This window comes from Natrix helvetica (assembly GCF_964273705.1).
Source record: "Natrix helvetica genome assembly, chromosome: 2".
Taxonomy (NCBI): Eukaryota; Metazoa; Chordata; class Lepidosauria; order Squamata; family Natricidae; genus Natrix; species Natrix helvetica.
Window position 1 is genome coordinate 273760953 of NC_138552.1, and position 21795 is coordinate 273782747.

Below are 21795 nucleotides of genomic sequence, written 5' to 3' on the forward strand. Positions count from 1 at the left end.
CTAAGATCCCTGCTCTCTGGAACAGCATTTCCCCCTCCCACCCCCGAGATATGGAGGGCACTCATATTTCTGGAAATTCAGAAAGCTCTTAATCCCTGGCTTCGTTCCCAGGTTTGCAATTAATGTGTTTATTGATGTATCAGTGGGTCCCTTGTGGTGTCCAATAGAAGAAAATATCTGTAGCTCAGGAAGGATCTGTGATATTCTTGATGCTCTCTCAGGTTGGTAGTATTGTGGCCCACCAGCGGCCACCGGAGCTGGTGGCAGACTGAGATAGTAAGCAGGTTGGGGAGGAACATGGGCCAGTCCTGGAGTCTGGGGAAGGCTCTGAGTTGGAAGCAGAGATGGGGCTAGGGCTGTCTGACAGTTATCAGCTGCCTTTGTAGTCAGACATCAGTGAGACAGACGAACAGCTGCAGCCTGTTCCCAGTGTGCGTAATGCGTAGAGTTGCCAGGAGAAGGGAACAATTAAGGAACAAGGGCTGACTCGGGAGTAAAGGTACAGGTGGACGGTGAATGGCCCCTCCCATGGGGAATGAAGAGGAGCGAAAGGAGAGTGGAGTTTGCAGGAGACAATTAGTTTGCTTAATTAGTGTGAAGATTTGTTCGTGACTCTCAGAGATTCCTTGCCAAGTATTTTCTTGTACAGCCTTGTATTTGGAAGATATCGGCCTGGCAGCTCTCTAAGCCTGATAAGTTCCGTGGTTGTAAATTCACCCTTGAAAGACTGTTTGCTGGAACTTTGCTGGATGTGAATGAGAGGAATTCGCATTAGCTTAATAACAAGGGATTTTGTCAGGACAAGGAATCTGCTTCGTGATTTTGTGAAGCCTAGGTCAGAATAGGTTGCTGCTTGCAGACATTCCATTACCTGACTGGGTAACATCATCAGCGCAACGCTGTCATACTGTTGATGTTACGTAGTTGGGTACAACCAAGTTCAGGGAGCACAGTGAGTTCCCCTGAGATATTTTCATACAGTCTTATGAAGTGAGCAGCCATATACATCTAATACCTGAAATTAAATTATTGTATTTCATCCACAGTGTGACTGATAACGTGATCTGGGGTTTGTTCAGCTCTTATGGGTCACTTTGGGCTACTGGAAACCCATGGCTCATCCTGGTTATTGTTTACTGGGCTTTGATCTTTAAGCCATAAAAAAAACTGGACAGTGAACTTCTGCAAGAGTGTTTCAAAGTGCTTCTCCTTGTCCTAGATGGGTGACTTGATTGAAAAAGTTTACCCCTGTTTGTGAAAGAAGAGTCCTCCACTGCACACAGGACACCAGTTCCAATCAGCAAGCATTATAAAGGGGCAGCCTGTTGCAGTCCTCGAATTACAGTTATTCACTTAATGGCCGTTTGAAGTTATGACAAACCTCCCCATAGCCACTTACAACCCAATTTCAAAGTTCCAATGGCCCCCACCACCACCACCACAGTCCCATGACCACATTTGGGCTACTTTGCAAATGGCCTGCATTTATGGCTATTTGAACTGCCCCATGGTCACACAACTGCAATTTGTTGCATGTGTTTTTTTCCCCCTGAAACTGGTATTTACTTTGGTTTCCAGCCAAAAAAAGCAAAATAGCCATTGGGTACAATGGGTTTGCTTAACGACCACAGTGTTTGCTTAATGACTGCCTTAAAAAGTTGCAAACTCAGCTGCGGCAACATGGTGACCTTCTTAATGACTGGCTTGACTCATGACCATCATTCCAGGCTCAATTACGGTCATAAAAGCAGGGGATTCTGGGGGTTGAAGTTCACACATATTAAATTTGAAAAGTTTGAAAAACACTGGTCTGTGGTAGCAAATAATCAGAAAGAATCTGGCAGCCCAAGGGATTTTTATTAAAAGACATATGCTTGCTTGTCAACACATGTAAAAAAAAGGAGAAGGTTTTGATTGCACGGTTTTGGCTGCCCTTTTGACTTTTTTGACCTCCACTTCCCACAGACATTCCTGAAAGAGAGTCACCTCTGTGTGTTACTAATTTGATGTGGTACAGATAACAACATTATGTTTCTGTTGGAAAAGGTGTGGGGGGGGGGTTGTCTTTGTTTTCTGTTTTTATTATTTGTGGAGATGCTGTTTTACCCACTCCAGGAGCCATTGGCCACAAACTTCTCCCAACCAGCCCTGAGATGCCCTTGGACAAACAGTGGAAAACAGGGCTTGCTCATTATTGATTCTTCCTTCCCACTTCATTGCCCCCACACCCTTCCATTAGCCTAGCTGAGAGGCCCCAGAACCAGAGAAGGGCCAGGGGATGAAGTAGGAATATGCTGACAGGGAAGTTCTCTCTGAGTTCACTCCATTCCTCTGCATCTGCAATTCATTTTTGCCCATTTCTACCCCACTGCAATCAAAATTTGCAGTGCCACAAAGAAGAAGGGGGTCAACTTATTTTCCAAAGCATCAGAAGGCAAGATGCAATGGATGGAAACTAATCAAGGAGAGAAGCAACCTGGAATTAAGGCAAAACTTCCTAACAGTGAGCACAATTAACCAGTGGAACAGCTTGCCTTCAGAAGTTGTGGGTGCTTCGTCGCTGGAGGTTTTTAAGAAGAGATTGGATAGCCATTTGCCTGAAATGGTATAGTCTCCTGCTTGAGCAGTGGGTTGGACTAGAAGACCTTGAAGGTCCCTTCCAGCTCTATTCCAATGGATGGATGGATGGATGGATGGATGGATGGATGGATGGATGGATTGAAAAGAGTCTTGGAGGCTCACACAGAATATAAAATCGATTGAACATCCATGGTATAAACCCCTAACAAATAATAGAAACAATCAACCTCCAAACATAGAAATGCAAACAATAAAAACAGAAGTTGATTAAAATCAGGGAAAGGCCGAATATCAATATCAGTATCACGATAGTCAATATCAACCCTGAATATCAGCAGCCTGATCTCAATCAGGAAACACTGATTTCAGTGTTGAATCAGATCAACCGGGCGAGGCTGGTTTTGTTTAGAGTAGATGATGCTGCAGTTTTGTCTGCCAGGCCGAGTTATCAATATGTATTTGGCATTCACCTGTGGCCTCTTAGTCAGCTAAACCTGCCATTCAAACCCATCACTTGTACTCTCATTGATTAGGGAGAGTGGTTGTATTGCTTTCACTCAGTAGGAGGAGAAACGGAGGCAGGGAAATACCCATCCCTTTCCTTTCCTTGTCCCTGGTGAAAAGGGCAAGGTCAGCCCTGATTGCTGGACTTGTTATTCAGCGATAACTACAGGCGTCCAGCATGTCAGCATAGTTGATGCTGGGCTACAGCTTGGAGAGAAGTACCTGACTGTGGCTGGCTGGCTGTGGCCAAACAATTCAGCAGTGGGGGAAGGTCTAGAACAGGGGTGTCCAACTCATGGCCCACAGGCCAGAGTTGCATCATGCGAAGGGGGAGGGGGGAGTTGTGATATGTCACGTGACGACACCAGGACGACGCGAGTTTGACACACCTGGTCTAGAATGACACTGAGTGTTGAGCACGCTCATATTTAATGGTTCTGCCACCTGATACAGAGTAGCCCTGAGAAGGCAGTCAAAACTTATGCCTCGCCAGACATCTTTGCACCTGAGAGAAATGCTTGCCCTTTTTCTCCTGCAATGGTTCTAAGTAACAGGATGCTATGTACTAAAGCAGTGTGTATTTCTCAAACGTGGCCACCATGCTGGTGAATTCTAGCAACTGAAGTCCATACGTCTTCAGGTGGTCAAGCAGGGGTGGGCGTCAAAAATTTCAGCAACGGGTTCTCTGCCCTGTTGCTCGGTGGCTGTGGCTATGGTGGCTGTGGCCTAATCAGTCTCCTGCACCACGGCGGGCGGCCCGTTTTTGCCTTCCCCAGGCTTCCAGAGGCCCTCCGGAGGCAGAAAACGTCCACTGGAACTTCCAGGAGCCCATTTTCCTCCCTCCACAAGCCTCCACATGGGTTCTGCACTTGCATCCAAAAGGGACTGCGTGAGACTCCTGGGAGGGGCAGAGCAGAGTGGGGCGGGGTGGGCAGGGCCAGCTAGAGGTGGGATTTGGAAGTTCTCTGAACTGGCCATAGCGTTAGCTACGGGTTCTCCCGAACCCAGGCGAACCCGTAGCAGCCCACCCTTGGTTGAGAGACACTGTATTAAAGGGAGAAAGTGTCGTTAGTTAAACGGCACCATTCTGGTACGATGCTTCAGAGGGCCCACCTGCCTTCCTTACCTATATTTGACCCAACCGGGCCAGTGTATGGCGCCTGCGCGACTCTCTGCCGAGTAGCTGGAGCATTGCAGGGCAGTGGTGCGCATGTGTGCACAGCGTGCATGCACATGGTGGACACTCGGCCCCGTCGCAGCGTATCGGTTGCGACGGGATCCGGAACCCACCACTGATCCACTGCCTTCCAGACATACCTTGATACAGCTCATTTTTCACGTGTGGTTTCCCTATAGCCAAGACCACATGCTTGTTTGCCTAGAATAGATCATATACAAAAGTGCACATTTTGACTATGGTCAAAAATGTTGAGATGGCAGTCATGATAGTGCAATCAAGTCTTTGTTTGATTTTTTTTTTATAAAGGCTTGATCTTACAGATCATATTCCTGGTGACAAGATGATTAATCAAAACACAGATCCCTACACGAAGCAGCTAGGTTTGCATTGTACAGTAGGTGGGCAATTCTTTGGTGCTCTTTCTGTGAGGAGCGGCTGGGCTGCAATGAACAGGGCAGGAACTGAATGGGTAGAAGCACATTGCAAGCAGGGATGGAATTTTCTGGTTTTATAAAAAGAAATAAGCCTATTTTAAGGTTTACAATATAGTTTTTGTGGGCTCGATTTGATGGGAAACTATATTAATTACTGCCCCACCCAATACATACACTTCTGAGAGTTTGAGAGAAAGAATAAAAAGGTTTGGGTGTTAAGAAATAGTATTAAATTGCCTGTCCTAAAGTTTATAACATATATCACTGTACCATTCTCTCTGTTTGTCTGTCTTTCTTTCTTACACACACACACACACACACACACACACACAGAGAGAGAGAGAGAGAGAGAGAGAGAGAGAGAGAGAGAGAGAGAGTTTCTGCCACAGCTTCATCATAGTTCCAAGCCTCAGTTCCAAGAAATTAGCATCTTAATGAAAACATAGCAAACACAGCATTTACATTTGTAGATCCCCACAAAGTTCTGAGGAAACCTGAAACCCAGAAAGCAAGAATCATACATTTCTGAAGTCACGTCTCAAATATGAGGAAACAGGAGAGACATAAACAAAAAGAGAGAGAGAGATTTCTCAATAACTCAGACCGAAAAACAACAAAGTGAAACCATATATCAACAGGGCAGAGTGAGATATCAGATGTGGCCAGACTCCAACAGCCCAGCCATCTTAGTCCAAGCCCAGTTTAGAATACCATAAAAGAAAGAAAATAAAGTAATAAAGTAATATACTGGCAGGGTTCATACAGCACGCAAAGCCAGGAAAGCAGATGCATTCACAAACAAACTAATCCTGGATGATGTTTTTGTGTCTGTGGTCAAACCCAGCTCATTTGAGGAGTTGATGATTCAATTTATTGTGCAAATCCAGACTGTGGGTTAATTCAGGAAGTTCATGATGCCAATTCCTCCAGGAGGCACCTGGATTCTGCCAGAAACAGAGGGGATGCGGTCAAAGCAGCAAGATGGCAGATGTGGCATCACGATGCAACCTCCACCTCTTTGGTACATCCATACCATGCACCTACAAAAAGGAAAGGTTTGCCCATTAAACCCCGTGTCACCTGTTTTGACCATCCCCCTGTGAACACTACTGCCTTAGCCAAATTGTGTCACTAAATACCAGCACAGCTGCTCTCTGATTTTCAATGAGTAATAAGCATCAGATACAGTTTACATACAAAGAAAAATATTCAAAACAAAAACAGAAATGTGGGAAATCATAAATCCCATCTCTATAGTGTCATCATTATGTCACCATCCAATCCAATACAGTTCTTGATTCCTGGGGAAAAGAAAAGAAAAGGGAAAGGGAAAAGTAAACCCTAATTGCCAAAGCATTTGTCCTCTCCTGTTCTAAATGAAAGCCGAATCTTCAAAGAAAGAAGAATTCACACAAAGGAGATCATCCTGTCTTTGGGCATAATGTAGGGAAAGGGCTGATGGTAAGCCATTGGGACGAGAGTCCTGCTCCTTTTAAATTGTCTCAGTCTGTTCTGGAGGGTGCTGTTCTGCCATTAATGTTAAAATTAGATTCTGCTGATAACGTGTGTTCTGATCCAGCTCCTCAAACATGACAAACCCTCTGTAATCAGTCAACACTTCCTTTATTAGGAGCGCCAGCAGCCCCAGCAAAAAATATCTCTCGCACAACAGGATAGCAAGTCTGTCCAGCAGGGAGATGAATAGTTGTCTGCCAAACCTATTCATCTGCACCCCCTGCCTTTTATCTCCAGAGCTAGGGTGGGGCTTCGCTAGCAGCAGTGGCTCTTCCATCCTGAGGATCAGCCCACGGATTTCCACTGCTCTCCTCTCCTCTGCTTTCTGCACATCTGCGTGCCAGGCATTGGACCCAGCTGTTCCTCCTCTTCCTCATTAGCTGCCTCCAGATCTGGGGGCTGTTGACTCTCCATCTGAGGGCTGTAAGACATCCCAGGTGCTGCCTCTGTCTCTCTCTCTCTCTGTCTCTGACAGCTCCATTCCCTCTTTCGCCTCGGAGCTCTCAGGTTGCCTTGATGCTGATCCTGATTCTCACGCCTCCTCCTCATCTGATTCATCTGCTGGAGAGGCCAGCGGCCGATAAGCCACAACAACATGATTAGCTTTTGGCCATGGAAGGAAAGGTATCTTTACTAGACTGTCAGGCAGCAAAGATGTTTGGGACCAATGATTAGACTACCAAGTCCAGGCTGAAAAACTCCAGACAAAGGTTTAATTTACTGTATCACATTACTGTCATCTAATGGTAGTCCAGATCTCTTGGTTCTACTGATGCTGGGAAGCTGGAAAGATTTTTTTTGTAAAGTATATGTGGGTGTTTTTCACCATGCCCCAGTTGGCATTCCATAAATTTAATATAAGAACATAAGCATAAGAACAAAAGCTATGCCCCCACGGGTCAGACTCCTGGCCCATCTAGTCTAACTGTCTGTTTTCACAGTGGCCAGTCTCCATGACTTTCATGAATTGATCCAACCCTTTTTTTGAGGCCACTTCTCCAGGTAGAAAACTCCAAAGCTGAATTATATGTTGTGTACAAAGCTATTTCCTTCTGTCTTCCATTATTCAATTCATGATTCTTCCTTGATTCAATTTCATTCAATGACCTCTGGTTCTAATATTTTGGGAAAGGGAAAAGAGCTTCTTTTTGTCCACACTATGCAACATTCCCTGGAGAAGAGCCTGATGCTGGGAAAGATTGAGGGCAAAAGAAGAACAGGACGACAGAGAATGAGGGGGCTGGATGGAGTCACCGAAGCAGTTGGCGTGAGCTTAAATGGACTCCAAAGGATGGTAAAGAACAGGAAGGGCTGGAGGAACATTGTTCATGGGGTTGCGATGGGTCAGACTAACAACAACAATGCAACATTTTGTATATCTTCCTTATGTCCTTTCTCATTTGCATGCTTTGTAGATGAAAAAAAGGCCCAAATGTCACAATCTTTTCTCCTAGAGAAGCAGCTCCAGCCCGCTTGATTGTCTGAGCTGCCTTCTTCTGAACTTTTGTAGGTCCCCCTTTTTAAGCTCAGTGATCAGAATTGCACACAATATTCCAGGTGTGGTCATACCATTGATTTATATAAGAGATTGTGAAACTGACACCTCTGTTTTCAATTCTATTTCTTATTATCCCTAACAAGCTGTTGGTCTTTTTTTTAACAATGGTTGCACACAGTGTTGACACACCTTAATTGAACTGTTTACTGTTCCTTCAGGATCTCTTTCCTCATCAGGAAAGCTCTGCCATTAGTTCTATGGATACAGTAACAGATTTTTGGGGGGGAACCAATGTGCATAATTCTTGGCCATCATTTCTTCTTCAGGAGATGGCAAGATTGTTTCTTGGTTTGCTATTTGTGCTGTGACAGGAAATAAGGTACATTTTAAACCTGGCCACTAATCTGCCATTCTGGGCAGTTTGTCATATTTAGAGATAAACAAGCTGGGAAGCATTGTGTGCAAATTAGATTGTGGATCAGGAGCTATTTGGGAGTGTGTACTCAAGGGTGGGATAAATACAAGTTCAAACAAACTGACTTTCCTTAAGATAGTTTATCTTACTCCAACAAGCTTGGCTTAAAGGTCACCAAGCCTTAAATAAACTCCAGAACAGAAAGCAGAAAAGAGAGATTTGTCGAGGGCTGCTCAAAGGATTCAGCTAAAAGTCATCTGGTTCAACTTGCTGCCTCCAATATTGTCAGACAACTTTAGTACAAAACTACTTTGTAGATTAATCGCTTTACTAAACTGTATTATTGGCTGCTTGTTTGCTGTGTGCAAACCAACTACAAAGGAAGGTGGCCTGAGAAATCCCTTTATGAGTGGAAAAAGAAAAAAATATATTTTACGATTTTTCCTTTCACTGGGGCTAAAAGGGAAAGTCGCAGAATTCCTGTCAATTTCACCCAATCAAACCAAAGACAGATCAGCCCTGGAGGATTCCTTTGTATTTATTTAAAATCTGAAAAACATTGTTTCACTATTTTATCACTGAACTTTAAAAGGAAAAAAAAAAAAGCCCAGTTTTTCACCATGGCTTGAGTCAGAGCTATTTGTGATGCAGAGGCAGAAAATACAGGCAAAGTGTTGTTAGTTGCTGGCTGGAGATGGTTTCTGAATGACATCAACCAATGTTGTCCTCTCAGGAGATGCTGAAGTGAACTGGAAATGTGACTCTACCCTGAGTAGGGTCGCCACGATGTAAAAAAGATGTGGAGACTCTAGAAAGAGTGCAGAGAAGAGCAACAAAGATGATTAGGGGACTGGAGACCAAAACATATGAAGAACGGTTGCAGGAACTGGGTATGTTTAGCTTAAGAGAAAGAAGGACTAGGGGAGACATGATAGCAGTGTTCCAATATCTCAGGGGTTGCCACAAAGAAGAGGGAGTCAAACTATTCTCCAAGGCACCTGAGGGTAGAACAAGAAGCAATGGGTGGAAACTAATCAAGGAGAGAAGCAACTTAGAACTGAGGAGAAATTTCCTGACAGTTAGAACAATTAATCAGTGGAACAGCTTGCCTCCAAAAGTTGTGAATGCCCCAACACTGGAAGTCTTTAAGAAGATGTTGGATAGCCATTTGCCTGAAACGGTATAGGGTTTCCTGCCTAGGCAGGGGGTTGGACTAGAAGGCCTCCAAGGTCCCTTCCAACTCTACTATTGTATTGTATTGAGTCGGCTGTACCCATCTCACCAAGTATTTTGCTGGTAGCAGCTCCTAGGGATTTCAGGGGATATTGGGTCTGTCTTGGGCCTATTACCCCAACTATAAAAGGCTAAAGGGTATTGCGAATTCTTTCATGCTTTCAGGAACTGTGTATGTTCAGTCTAATGAAGAGGAGGACTAAAGGTGATATGATAGAACTCATCCAATATCTGAAGGGCTGTCGCAAAGAAGAGGGGGACAACCTATTTTCCAAACCACCTGAGGGCAAGACAAGACATAATGAATGGAAACTTACTAAAGTGAAATCCAACCAAGAATTAAGGAGACATTTCCTATCAGTGAGAACAATTAATCAGTGGAAGGGCTTGTCTGCAGAAGTTGTGAATGCTCTATCACTGGAGCTTTTATAGAAGAGATTGAATAGCTATTTGTCCAGAATGGTATAGGGCAGGAGTGTCCAACCTTGGCCACTTTAAGACTTGTGGACTTCAACTCCCAGAATTCCCCAGCCAACATGACTGGTTGGAGAATTCTGGGAGTTGAAGTCCACAAATCTTGAAGCTGCCAAGGTTGGACATTGGTTGGGTTAGGTTGGACATTGGCTGGTTTAGGGCAGGGGTGTCCAAACTTGGGAACTTTAAGACTTGTGGACTTCAACTCCCAGAATTCCCCAGCCAGCATGGCTGGCTGGGGAATTCTGGGAGTTGAAGTCCACAAGTCTTAAAGTTCCCAAGTTTGGACACCCCTGGTTTAGGGTCTTCTGTTCGAGTAAGGGGCTGGACTAGAAAACCTCCAAGGTCCCTTTCAACTGTTATTTAGTATTCTACATACAGGGTGGAAACTGTTTGTACCCTTGCTGCTCTTCTCTTCAGAACCTGATATATCCATGTTACAATATTTGCTTCTATTTTGTGTTCGATTAAAGCTTTCTTTTCCACCACCCCTACACAGTACTTCTAGTAGGCCTACTTCCAGTAGGCCCGTTTTTCGCCCTCCCAGGGCCTCCGCACAGGCTCTGCACTTACCTGGCATGATGAATGGGCCGCGTGGAGACGCCTGAGATGGGTGGGCAGGGCCAGCCAGTCCTTGCAACTACCAGGTCGGCTAACCAGATGTAAAATTAACACCCGGTTCACCTGAACCTGTGCGAACCGGCAAAACCCCATCCCTGTGCCAGATCATTCCTTGCTTCCCCACTCTAGTGGGCCAGGTAGATGTGACCGTCAAGGGACGATCCCTCAGAGAGCTGCGTTTAAACTGTGTGAAAGAATGTCACGAAACGGTTTGGAGGTAAAAGGTTCATCATGAGCTTGTTAAAAAACACCCAGAAGTGGAGAGCTTAGCTAATTAAGTGCACCCCATGCTTATTATAGGATGTTAGACGAAACTACGCCTGTCTTCAATAAATCAGCAAAAAATGATGAATTATCAAGTAATTCTGATGTATATCTGAGGTTTATGATTTAAAGGCACTTTGTTGGCTATCAGCGGTCATGCTTGATTTGGACTTGGGAGACCAAGCCCAAAGTTGAAATGCAACAAAGGAAGCCCAGTGAATCAAGAGCCTCCTTACAAGGCATTTTTGCTACCAATCTTTGTCTGCCAGTCTGCTCTGAAACCGAGTGTCACGCCAAACAACCAGCTGGAATTCAGTTCAAGGGTAATTTCCCGTTTGCCCTCTGCAGCAAATTTCCATTTCTCATAAATGCCATCTCAAACAAAGAAGAAAAAAAAGAGAGAGAGGATGGTACAAGGGTAGGGCAGGTTGAGAGTCCGTTGGTGACGCCCCACCCATGCGTGAGCTAAAGAGCCCGCCCAGGTGACAGGACAGTTTATAAATCAGCTCAGAGCTTTGGGTGCTTCACCTGCTCTGCTCAGAACCTTGTGACTGGAAAGCAGCAGATTCACATTGCAACTGAGAAGGCAGTGGGGCTGATTTGTCGGCGGCAACATGTCGATGGGTCTGGAGATTGGCGGTGTATCCCTGTCTGTCATAGGCTTGATAGGCACCATCTTGTGTTGCGGGTTGCCTATGTGGAAAGTGACTGCTTTCATCGGCTACAACATCGTCACTGCGCAGTTCACCGGGGAAGGGCTATGGATGAACTGTGTGACTCAGAGTACCGGTCAGATGCAATGCAAGGTCTATGATTCCATGCTGGCATTGGCACCGGACCTACAGGCTGCTCGGGCCTTAATCATCATTGCCATTGTCCTCGGGGTGATGGGGATCCTCATTTTCCTGATGGGAGCCCAGTGCACTCGCTGCATTGAAGATGAATCTTCAAAGGCCAAGATCACCATCACTTCTGGGGTCATCTTCCTGCTGGCAGGCCTCCTGACTCTCATCCCCGTATGCTGGTCTGCCAATCAAATTGTCCGCGATTTCTACAATGCAGCAGTCCCAGCCCCCCTGAAACGTGAAATAGGACCTTCACTCTACGTTGGTTGGGCAGCAGCAGCCCTTTTCCTTTTCGGAGGAAGCTTGCTCTGCTGTTCCTGCCCCCCCAAGGAGGAGAAGTACAGACCCACGCCCATGGTCTACTCTGCACCCAGGTCTACTGCGCTGAGCTACGACAAGAAGAACTACGTATGAAGTGGTGGGAGACCCTCATGGTTGTAAGTGTTACATGCCTACAAGGATGGGTTAAATTCACCTTTGCTTGTTCAAGAAGAAGAAAAAACTTCCACCAAAATTTATTCTCATGTTCAGTGAGAATTTGTACAGCGATGGTCTGTATAGCTCCTTTCTCATGGAGTTCCTAAGAAGGGAAAGGAACTTGCCGGGCCCCATTTTTCTTTGCCTCTGATATAAAACATTCTCAGACTTTCATCAAACACTTAGCTGGTGAGACCCCATCCCAGTTGCTGAAGGTTGGCCTTCAGCCCTCCCTTCAGGAGTCAAAATGACTGCAGACAGTTAGTATAAACCTGGAAGGATCAAGTGGATTGCTTCTTTGAATGATGGTTTCTGTGTTGTTTGATTCCCCTCAAGCCCCTGCCGCTCGGCTACCAACTTTGGACACCTGTGTTTTCTAACCACTTGTGGTTTCTGAAAGGGAAACTTTCAAGCAATGGGGGAAGAATGTGATCATTTGCTGGACGTGGGGATGAGGATGTCAGCACTTGGGGTGGCTGGACAATTGTTGAATATTCCTGGGACATGGGTGGCAAGTGGCAGAGACTGTTCTTTCCCTAACGTTTTATACAGCATACTAAGAGTGCTTAGCTTGAATCACGGTTAGTTTTGGAGGCTATTATGTTGCACTAACCCAACCCAATTGCTTAATTTATGATTCGATGCCTATTTGAGCCTGGAGAAATGGTTTGATTCAGTACCCAAGTGAAATGTGTTGGGAGGACATGACCAGCGAGCCTTTTCCGCATTGAACAACAAGCCGTGCATTTGAGATGGGGGAAAACAGCTGTCTGAGGAAATTTGTCAGCCACCTTTGAGCATCCGACCATGGGAATTTGTGTGGATGAGGAATCAAGAAGGCTTATACCCTTCCTCTTCTCATTCTGAGCCTTTTAGAATGAGGGCAAGGCCCCCTCTTCCCATCATAAAGAACAGCCAGCCATGAAGGTACTCCTCCTTGGACTGCATGTTGACAGCAACTGGTGGAAGGGAGAGAGGTAAAGAACTGCCAGTGGCCCCTCCAGCCAAATTTCATCTCCAGACACCATTGTCCTTAGACATCATTTCCCCATCTTCCTTTCCAAGATGATACAGGGAGGGCACTTGCTGGCAACAGGCTATGGGTGGGTGGGTGGGATTTTATTATACATAGCTGAGGGTAAGCCTAATTTCCTCTTTTATTTTGTATATATAGTAAGTTACAGCGTGTTTCCTTCTTTGTTCCCCCCAATAAAACTGTTTGAAAAACCAACCAAATCTTGCATACCTAATTATTTGGGAGTTGGCAAATTCCATTCTCCTGGGAACAGTGAGCTGTACTATCGAGTCCCAAAGAGATCCATCTTTCTCTGCTGGTGAACATTTTGTTCCCTTTGCTCCACAAGTTAGTTTTGTCATTATTATCTTTTCTCCAATGTTCTCTCCCCCCCCCCCTCGCCCCGGCAACATAAACAACGCTTTGCTTGTTTTATGATCACAACCCTGCCAAGAGTCAAGAGACCATTGGGGGCTTGACAGAAGCCAAGTTTTTGTTTAAAAATATGAGCTCAACTCTGAACGTGGCCAACAGCAACGGTCGTGAACATTCTGGAATGGGGAGAAAAATCTGTGTACGGTCTGCACAAACTGCTGAAAATGGATTTTCATAACATTAGTTTGTACCAGACTGAAAGTACTCCACAAGAGACGGATGAATAAGGTAAAATGGGGAGATTAAGTAGTAAAGATAATGGAATAGAATAGCCGTGGGGGATTTGCTTCTCCTATTTCAAGTCGCTCTAAAAATTGTGTGGAAATAGAATAGAAACATTGGATATAAGATTATATTAATATGCCAGTTAGTTAGTTCAGTCGGTAAGTGACAAGGAAAGTCCGTTTCACACAAACAATGTAAATTCATCTGCAGAACCCACTGCAGTGGTGGGTTCCTACCGGTTCAGCCAAACCGGTAGTAGTTTAGTGGCGTGGGTCGCTGGAACCGGCAGTGACCCAGGCCTGCTATGCCCCCAAATCGGTTCTCCTACAGCGCCGCCATCTTAACTTTCAGTTCTGCACATGCGCATAACAATTTTCATTACAGAAATGTATTTTTTTTCTTTTTTAAACATTTTGCGCATGCACAGACATATTTATGTGCAAATGTACATGCGCAGCACATGTCTAGCATGTGTGAGAGAGAAGCGCACGCACACAATTTTTTTGCATGCACTGAACCGCCAGTAATGTCAGCAACAACCCACTCCTGACCCACTGCCACAAGATCCAGCGATGGCCAGCAAAATGACTTTAACAAAGGCTTGATAAAGCATGGAGAATGAAAAGCAAGCATTGTCCATGCAAGTTAAATCCAGGCACATAGCAAACTGCTTCTGGCTATCTAAAATAGTGGAAGCAGACACCAGTAAAAAAAAAAAGCCATCATGGCCCAGCTCACAAGTACATTTAGAATAGAATGAGCTGGAAGGGACCTTGGAGGTCCAGCCCAGTCCGCGGCTCAAGCAGGAGAACCTATACCATTTTAGATAAGTGACTGTCCGGTCTCTTCTTAAAAACCTCCATTGATGAAGCGCCCACGATTTCTGAAGCTGTTCCATTGGTTAATTGTCCTCACTGTTAGGAAGTTTCTCCTTAATTCCAGCTTGCTTCTCTCTTTGATTAGTTCCCAACCATTGTTTCTTGTCCTGCCTTCTGGTGCTTAAATACATTTAATTAGATGAGGCCAGTTTTGTCTAATCAGCCCAAATATATTCTTCTAAAAGCAGTTATTTAATGAGATTCAGAAATAATATATTAAGTTAGACCAGCATTTCTTAATCTTAGTAACTTTAAGATAAGTTGACTTCAACTCCCAAAATTCCCCAGGCAGCATAGCTGGGATTCTGGGGATTGATGTCCATCTATCTTAAAGTTCTCTTGGTTGACGATCCTGAATGTAGATGAGGGGTGTCCAGTCATGGTTGGGTGGGAAATTCTGGGAAGTGAAGTCCACAAGTCTTAAAGTTGCTAAAGTTGGACACCCCTGATGTAGACTAAAATGCCCGTACATGGAGAAGGCCCTTGGATTTATCACAAGCTTCAGCACATGTTATTCTCTTACAATGTATATAAGCTCTTTGACCTTCACACAAGCATCTGAGTTCCAAAGAAACACCTCCCCTCCCTTTGGCCTTTGCACCCAGTGGGGTGACCTCAGTCACAAGAATCCTCCATCCCAGTTCAAACCATATCACTTGTTACTGAAGCATGATCAGAAACGAGCAGGAAAACTGGCTACATTAGGCAGGGAAGCAAAATGGGAGACAAATATAACACACACACACACACACGCACACACACACGCAATCGCTTGGCTGATGGTTTGGATTTCATATCTCTGAATGAGAACTTCTGTTCTACCTAGGTGGGGCAGAAACACATAATCCTCTCCTTTCTAAGGCAGTGGCTCTTCAACCGTTTGAACCAATTGCCCCTTTTTTTGGTCTCAAAACAACATCATTACCCTAAAAAAGAACACCCAACAGATTGTTTTATACACGTATCTGCAACAGCAGTCACAAACTGGATCCTCAACTCACAAATAAGCAATTTCAAAGTGCCCCATTACCCTCAGGATATGCTTGAATTACCCCCCCACCCCTCCAGGATAATTACTCCCCAGTTTAAGAACCACTGTTTTACATCATATTCATTCCAGGACTTTCTTATACTATATTTAAAAGCAAACCAACAAATCCAAACTACAGTACCTTATGAAATTTAGTCCAGAACTTTATTGCTTATTAAGAAAAGGTTCCAAGGCATAAGAATTGTTCTTATGTTTGGATTGGAAACCTATCTCCTATCTCGCAATTTATAAGCTGCTTGCGTGGTTTATTTATTTATGAAATAAATTTATATCACTGCCCATTTCACACTGGGCGATTGACAATATTTTTAAAATCCACCACATAATAAAAACGGATTTTAAAAAATCTCACCTCACCTAGCAGCAAGTACATAATCAACTCAGTCCTTGATCAGCTCCTTCTCCATTTGTGTCCCCCAAGCCTCCTAACAAATCCATGTTTTAGGGGCCTTTGGGCAAAGCGACAGGGTGGAGACTAACCATGCCTTTGGGGGAGGGATGATGTGCCACAGAGAAAGTGTCACCACCAAGAAGGCTGTTTTCCGAATATGACCCGCTAGCTATACAGTACATTCCTAATCAATGGGACCCGTAACGTATATTGCCTTCCCATCCTAGCAAACCGGGTGGATGTAATACAGGTAGTCCTCAACTTATGACCACAATTGAGCCTGGAATTTATGTTGCTAAGCGAGAAATTTGTTAGGTGACTTTTGCCCCTTTTCACGACATTCCTTGCCACATTTGTTAAGTGAATCACTGCAGTTGTTAAGTTAATAACACGATTGTTATGTGAATCTGGTTTCCCCATTGACTTTGCTGGTCAAGAAAGTTGCAAAAAGTGGTCACGTGACCCTGGGATGCTGCAACCGTCATAAATATGAGTCAATTGCCAAGCGGTCCAATTCTGATCACCTGACCATGGGGATGCTGCCGAGGTCATAAGTGTGAAAAATGGTCACGGGTCACCATTTTTAGTGCCGGCGTAACTTCAAGCCAAATTGTTGTAACTCGAGGACTACCAGTAGGAGAGGCGTGGTTCTTGATAACCTTGGCATGCTCAGAAGCGTTCTTCAACGTATAGTTACTTTACACGGGCCATTTGCTCAGCTGAGAACGCTCCCAAGAGCAAGTGGCCAGTGTTTTCAACTCAGGCGTGAACGGGCTTTGGCTTCTCCTTAACCTGCAGAGAGTGGCTCAAACCTGTTTTCTTTCATTCCCTCATGAGAAAAGTTTAGATTTTCCTGCCGCTTCTCACTTGCTTGTTCTCAGGCAGGATTGGATTGAGCAAGCTTCTGTTTATTTTCTCTTGTTCCTGGTTTAGAGAGAGTAACACACAATCCCCACCCTTCTGCTTGGCTTGGTTTACCGGCTGTAGATGAAGAATGAAACAAAACACTGCAAACTGCAGAGGCTGGGGAAGAAATAGAGAGTTTCAGAGGGCAAGATTACCACAGGAAAGGCAGCAGAACAAAACGTCTTTCTTATCCCAATACAATTGGTGGAATTGTTTTGTCCCCATTACCTTGGAATAGCATTCCCAAATCTGGTTGCTCCAGTCCAGACATATTGGCACTGAGATTCCCAGTTACCATTTTAGCAGTGTCTTCCACCACTACCCCCTCTTAATTAAATGCTTCCAATCTTTCCTTTGGCACTAAGCCAAACTTTAAACACTTTTATTATCTACCATTTCATGGATAGCAACCAGCAAACACGATAAATAAATGCTTAGCACTACATAAAGAATTGATTTCGTGTAATTTTTGAAGCAAGAGCTTGGCATATACTCAGCTCATTTGCATCTGAACCTTCCCACTTCATTTTTAGAAATGAAGACTGGACTGGTTCTTTTATCCTCTGCTGTGCACAGGATTATAGTCCATCTCGCCAGCACTGTCTCTTTAATATGTGCATTCCGTGCGAACGTGTTAAGCAATACAGAATATGAGAGTTGGAAGGGATCTCTGAGGTCTTCTAGTCCAACCCCCTGCTCTGGCAGGAAACCCTATACCGTTTGAGACAAACAGTTGACCAATCTCTTCTTTAAAACGTCCAGTGTTGGAGCATTCACAACTTCTGAAGGCAAGTGGTTCCACTGATTAATTGTTCTGTCAGGAAATTTCTCCATAGTTCTAGGTTGCTTCTCTCCTTGATTAATTTCCATCCATTGCTTCTTGTCTTGCCTTCAGTAAGGCATTGGAACCCTGCTATCATGTCACCCCAGCCCTTCTTTTCATTAAACAAGTAATGCAAAAAAGGATGTAAAAAAGATGTGGAGACTCTAGAAAGAGTGCAGAGAAGAGCAACAAAGATGATTAGGGGACTGGAGACTAAAACATATGAGGAACGGTTGCAGGAACTGGGTATGTCTAGTTTAATAGAAAGAAGGACTAGGGGAGACATGATAGCATTGTTCCAATATCTCAGGGGTTGCCACAAAGAAGAGGGAGTCAATCTATTCTCCAAGGCACCTGAAGGCAGGACAAGAAGCAATGGGTGGAAACTAATCAAGGAGAGAAGCAACTTAGAACTGAGGAGAAATTTCCTGACAGTTAGAACAATTAATCAGTGGAACAGCTTGCCTCCAGAAGTTGTGAATGCCCCAACACTGGAAGTCTTTAAGAAGATGTTGGATAGCCATTTGCCTGAAACGGTATAGGGTTTCCTGCCTAGGCAGGGGGTTGGACTAGAAGGCCTCCAAGGTCCCTTCCAACTCTACTATTGTATTATTGTATTGTAAACAAGACCAATTTCAGAAACCATTCTTTATAAGTTTTAGCCTCCAGTCCCCTAATAATCTTTGTTGCTCTTCTCTGCACTCTTTCTAGAATCTCCACATCTTTTTTTACATCGTGGCAATCAAAGATGGACGCTATAATCCAAGTGTGGCCTTACCAAGGCATTATAAAGTGGTATTAACACTTCACGTGATCTTGATTCTATCCCTCTGTTAAACAGTCCTTCGGTTTTTTGGGTAGCTGCAGCACACCGCTGGCTGATATTTAAGTAATTGTCCACTAGGATTCCAAGATCCCTCTCACATTATTACTATTGAGCCAGATATCACCTATACTCTGTGTATTTGATTTTTCTTGCCTAAATGTAGAATCTTACTTTTTTCACCATTGAATTTCATTTTGTTAGATAGTGCCCAATGTTCAAGTCTGCCAAGACCTTTCTGTATCTTTTGGAGTGTGGACTATTTCTGCTAGCTTGGTGTCATCTGCAAATTTGATGAGTTCCCCATCTATCCCCTCATCCAAATCAAGCAAGGATAATAGGATACCCTAATTTGATGTCTTCCATTTTGTTCTAAAATTGGAACCTGCCTTTTTGCAGTTTCCAGGTAGTCCTTGCCTTACCACAGGTAGTCCTTGACTTACTACTACAGAATTACAGTTGTAAGTCATGCCAATTATTGTCATCATGTGACCACACCCAAATGTACAACCTTTTTTGCAGAAGTCATTAAGCAAAAGTCATGACCATAAAATGTACACTGCAGTCATAAAGTGAACCTAGTGTTTTTACAATGAGCATTCTTCGCCAGAAACAGAAGTAAATGCTACTTAACAACAAATAAGTTCTAAATCACAATTATATGACGGTGGGATGATGCAAATAGACACAAATGCAGGCCCCCGCCATCGGAACTTTGAATATGGGTCATGAGTATCTTTTGGGGAGTCTGTCGTAAGTTGAGGACTACCTGTCCTGTAAATCCATTATTATGCGCCCTACATTCTGGAACAACAGAGAACAGGTCTTGACTTTCTTCTATGTGGCATTCATTTTATTTGTACTTATTTGTACAATTATTTGTAGAGCAATATATCCAACCTCAGTCTATCCTTATTGTTACAAGAAAGCTTCTTCAATTTCTTGTAGTAAGCTTTAGCTTCTAGTGCCTGACCATCGTTGCTGCCAGCCTCTTAATCCTTCTTAGAGTATGCTGCCAAAAATTAACAAATTATTTGAAGGTGGCAATAGGAGAAACTGTTTAACTAATATCAAAAGAAGCTAAAATATTGCTTCCTGGGATATGGAAATCATACATTCATTTGCCTTTTTTTCTGTAGCCACATTACACTTTTGATGGGTATTCTGTTTGCAATATCTGGAAGCCAATTTATGAAAGGTTAAAAAAAACATTAAATCATTTATTTTAACATATATTTATTTGTTTTATGAACAAGAATAAAATGCAAAACAACAACAAAAAACCATACATCCAACCCTAACAACAAAAAGGGGGAAATTGTGTGCAAAAAGGGGAAAAGGACATAAATAATAAATAAATTAACATTAAACATAAAGAATCCATCCATCAAATAGGTAGCGTCATAACGATAGATTTTGTTTTTAAAGAAGCTTCCCACCCTATGCAAAATAATTTGCATTTTGCCAGATGGCAACCTCCTTGCCAGCAGGGTATCAAGATGGGGGCTGAGATTGAAGCTCCAACAGTTTTTTAGGACATCACTAGGGCATAAAAAAGTAGAGGTTTTTTTTAACAGTTAAGCAGAGTTATCCACGGAAGCCAGGTAAAGAGCCATGCTGTAGCACACACACTTTCTCCCAGCCTTTTTCTTTTGGAAGGCTCGGATCGGCTCCCCTCTGGCTTCTCTGCCTCTCCTCTCACCCCAGCCTGCCAGCAGGAGGTGAGTGGGTGGGCTTTATTGCGTTCCAGGCATTTCCCACCCAGACAGTAGGCTGCATTTGCAATGGTGGAGGTGTTTGGGGAAGGCAGCAGGAGAATTGGGGGGGGGGGGATAGCAGAGGAGCTGCTTTCAAACCACTGGAAAAGATATCCGATCCAACTTTTGTCTGTGTGTGTGTGTTTGTTTGAGAGTGAGTGAGAAAGGGAAGGGGGTAGGAGAGATAGTCCAATCCAACTTGTGTGTGTGTGTGTGTGTGTGTGTGTGTGTGTGTGTGTTTGAGAGAGGGGGAGGAAGGGAGAGAAGGAGGAAGGAGGGGAAGGGAGAAGAAAAAGAAAAGGAAAAAAGGAAACATTTCACAAAGGAGAGAAACAAATGCTGTCGTTTTAAATCGGAACTGAGCATGCCTGGCTGTGGAATTCTGGGAGTTCAAGTCCACAAGTCTAAAAATATTTGAAACCCACCACTGTGTCAGTGCCTCACCAGCCATAAACCTCACCGCACGTCACTGCTCTAGATCCTGGTTACATTTTTAATATCTTTACAGAAGAATCAAAACCAAGGTAATACTGATGTATTTGTTCCTTGTTTGTAAGGGATTCCCAAATCTGCATCCTTCCCAAGTTTCAAACACTTTGGCAGGTCACAGGAATTGCAGTAAGGGGAAGAGAAATGTTAGGGAAATTCTTCTGCTTACTATAAAACGTTTTATTTGTCCTCATATCAAACATTGTAATCTGTTCTAAAAGGCCCCACCTTCGCCATAAAATGTTTTATCTACATTTAACATCAGCAACTAAAGCCAATTAAAAAAGGCAGCAATTGCGGTTCCAACCGAAGAGTTTTCTTAGAGATCCAAAACAAAGCAAAAACAGAAACTTCCAACCTTTTCATGTGCAGAAACACAGCTTAGGCCAGGGGTGTCAAACGCGATTTCATTGAGGGCCGCATCAAGACTGTGTTTGACCTTGAGGGGCGGAGTGGGCATGGCCAGTGAGGGCATGGCCAGCTTGATGTCACTTGTGTTGGGGATGCCTGTGGTGGCCTGAGAGCTCTGCCAGAGAAAACGGGCTCCCAAGCTCAGTTTTCAGCTGCAGCGGCCTCCTGCAACCCTCTGCCAGTGAAAATGGAGCTCGGGAGGGCCCTCCTGAGCTCCGTTTTAACTAGCAGAGGCACTGCGAGCCAGTCCTTCACTGTTTCCAGGATGGCTCTCCAGGCCAGATCTAAGTACCCCATAGGCCGGTTTGACACCCCTGGTATAGATGGATAGAGTACAATGATGGCTCTCATGTCTTCTGGAACAATAGGGGATGGCGGGGTGGGATAGGAGGAGGCAGCAGAAAAAGAGAGAATTATGTCAAAGAAAACAGCAAAGATGAGCAGAGAGCTTCTATAATTACTGGCAACCTACGTTCCACTTAATGAGGCATGCAAATTTATTGTGGTTATACTTAACTCTGTGATTAGGATACCAATGAGATGACCTCTCT

At 44.1% G+C, this 21795-nt stretch overlaps 1 protein-coding gene across 1 annotated transcript; it reads left to right on the forward strand.

Annotated features, from left to right (window-relative positions):
* The first annotated feature begins 11233 nt into the window (after positions 1 to 11233).
* Positions 11234 to 13142, forward strand: LOC309386453 (claudin-3-like). Its single transcript, XM_081941840.1, has one exon. It carries the CDS (start codon positions 11333 to 11335, stop codon positions 11975 to 11977), a length of 645 nt encoding a protein of 214 aa, XP_081797966.1. The 5' UTR covers positions 11234 to 11332; the 3' UTR covers positions 11978 to 13142.
* The last annotated feature ends 8653 nt before the right edge of the window (positions 13143 to 21795 follow it).

Excerpts from the sequence above, each read along its gene's own strand:
- LOC309386453 (XM_081941840.1), top strand. The coding sequence starts at position 11,333 with ATGTCGATGGGTCTGGAGATTGGCGGTGTATCCCTGTCTGTCATAGGC.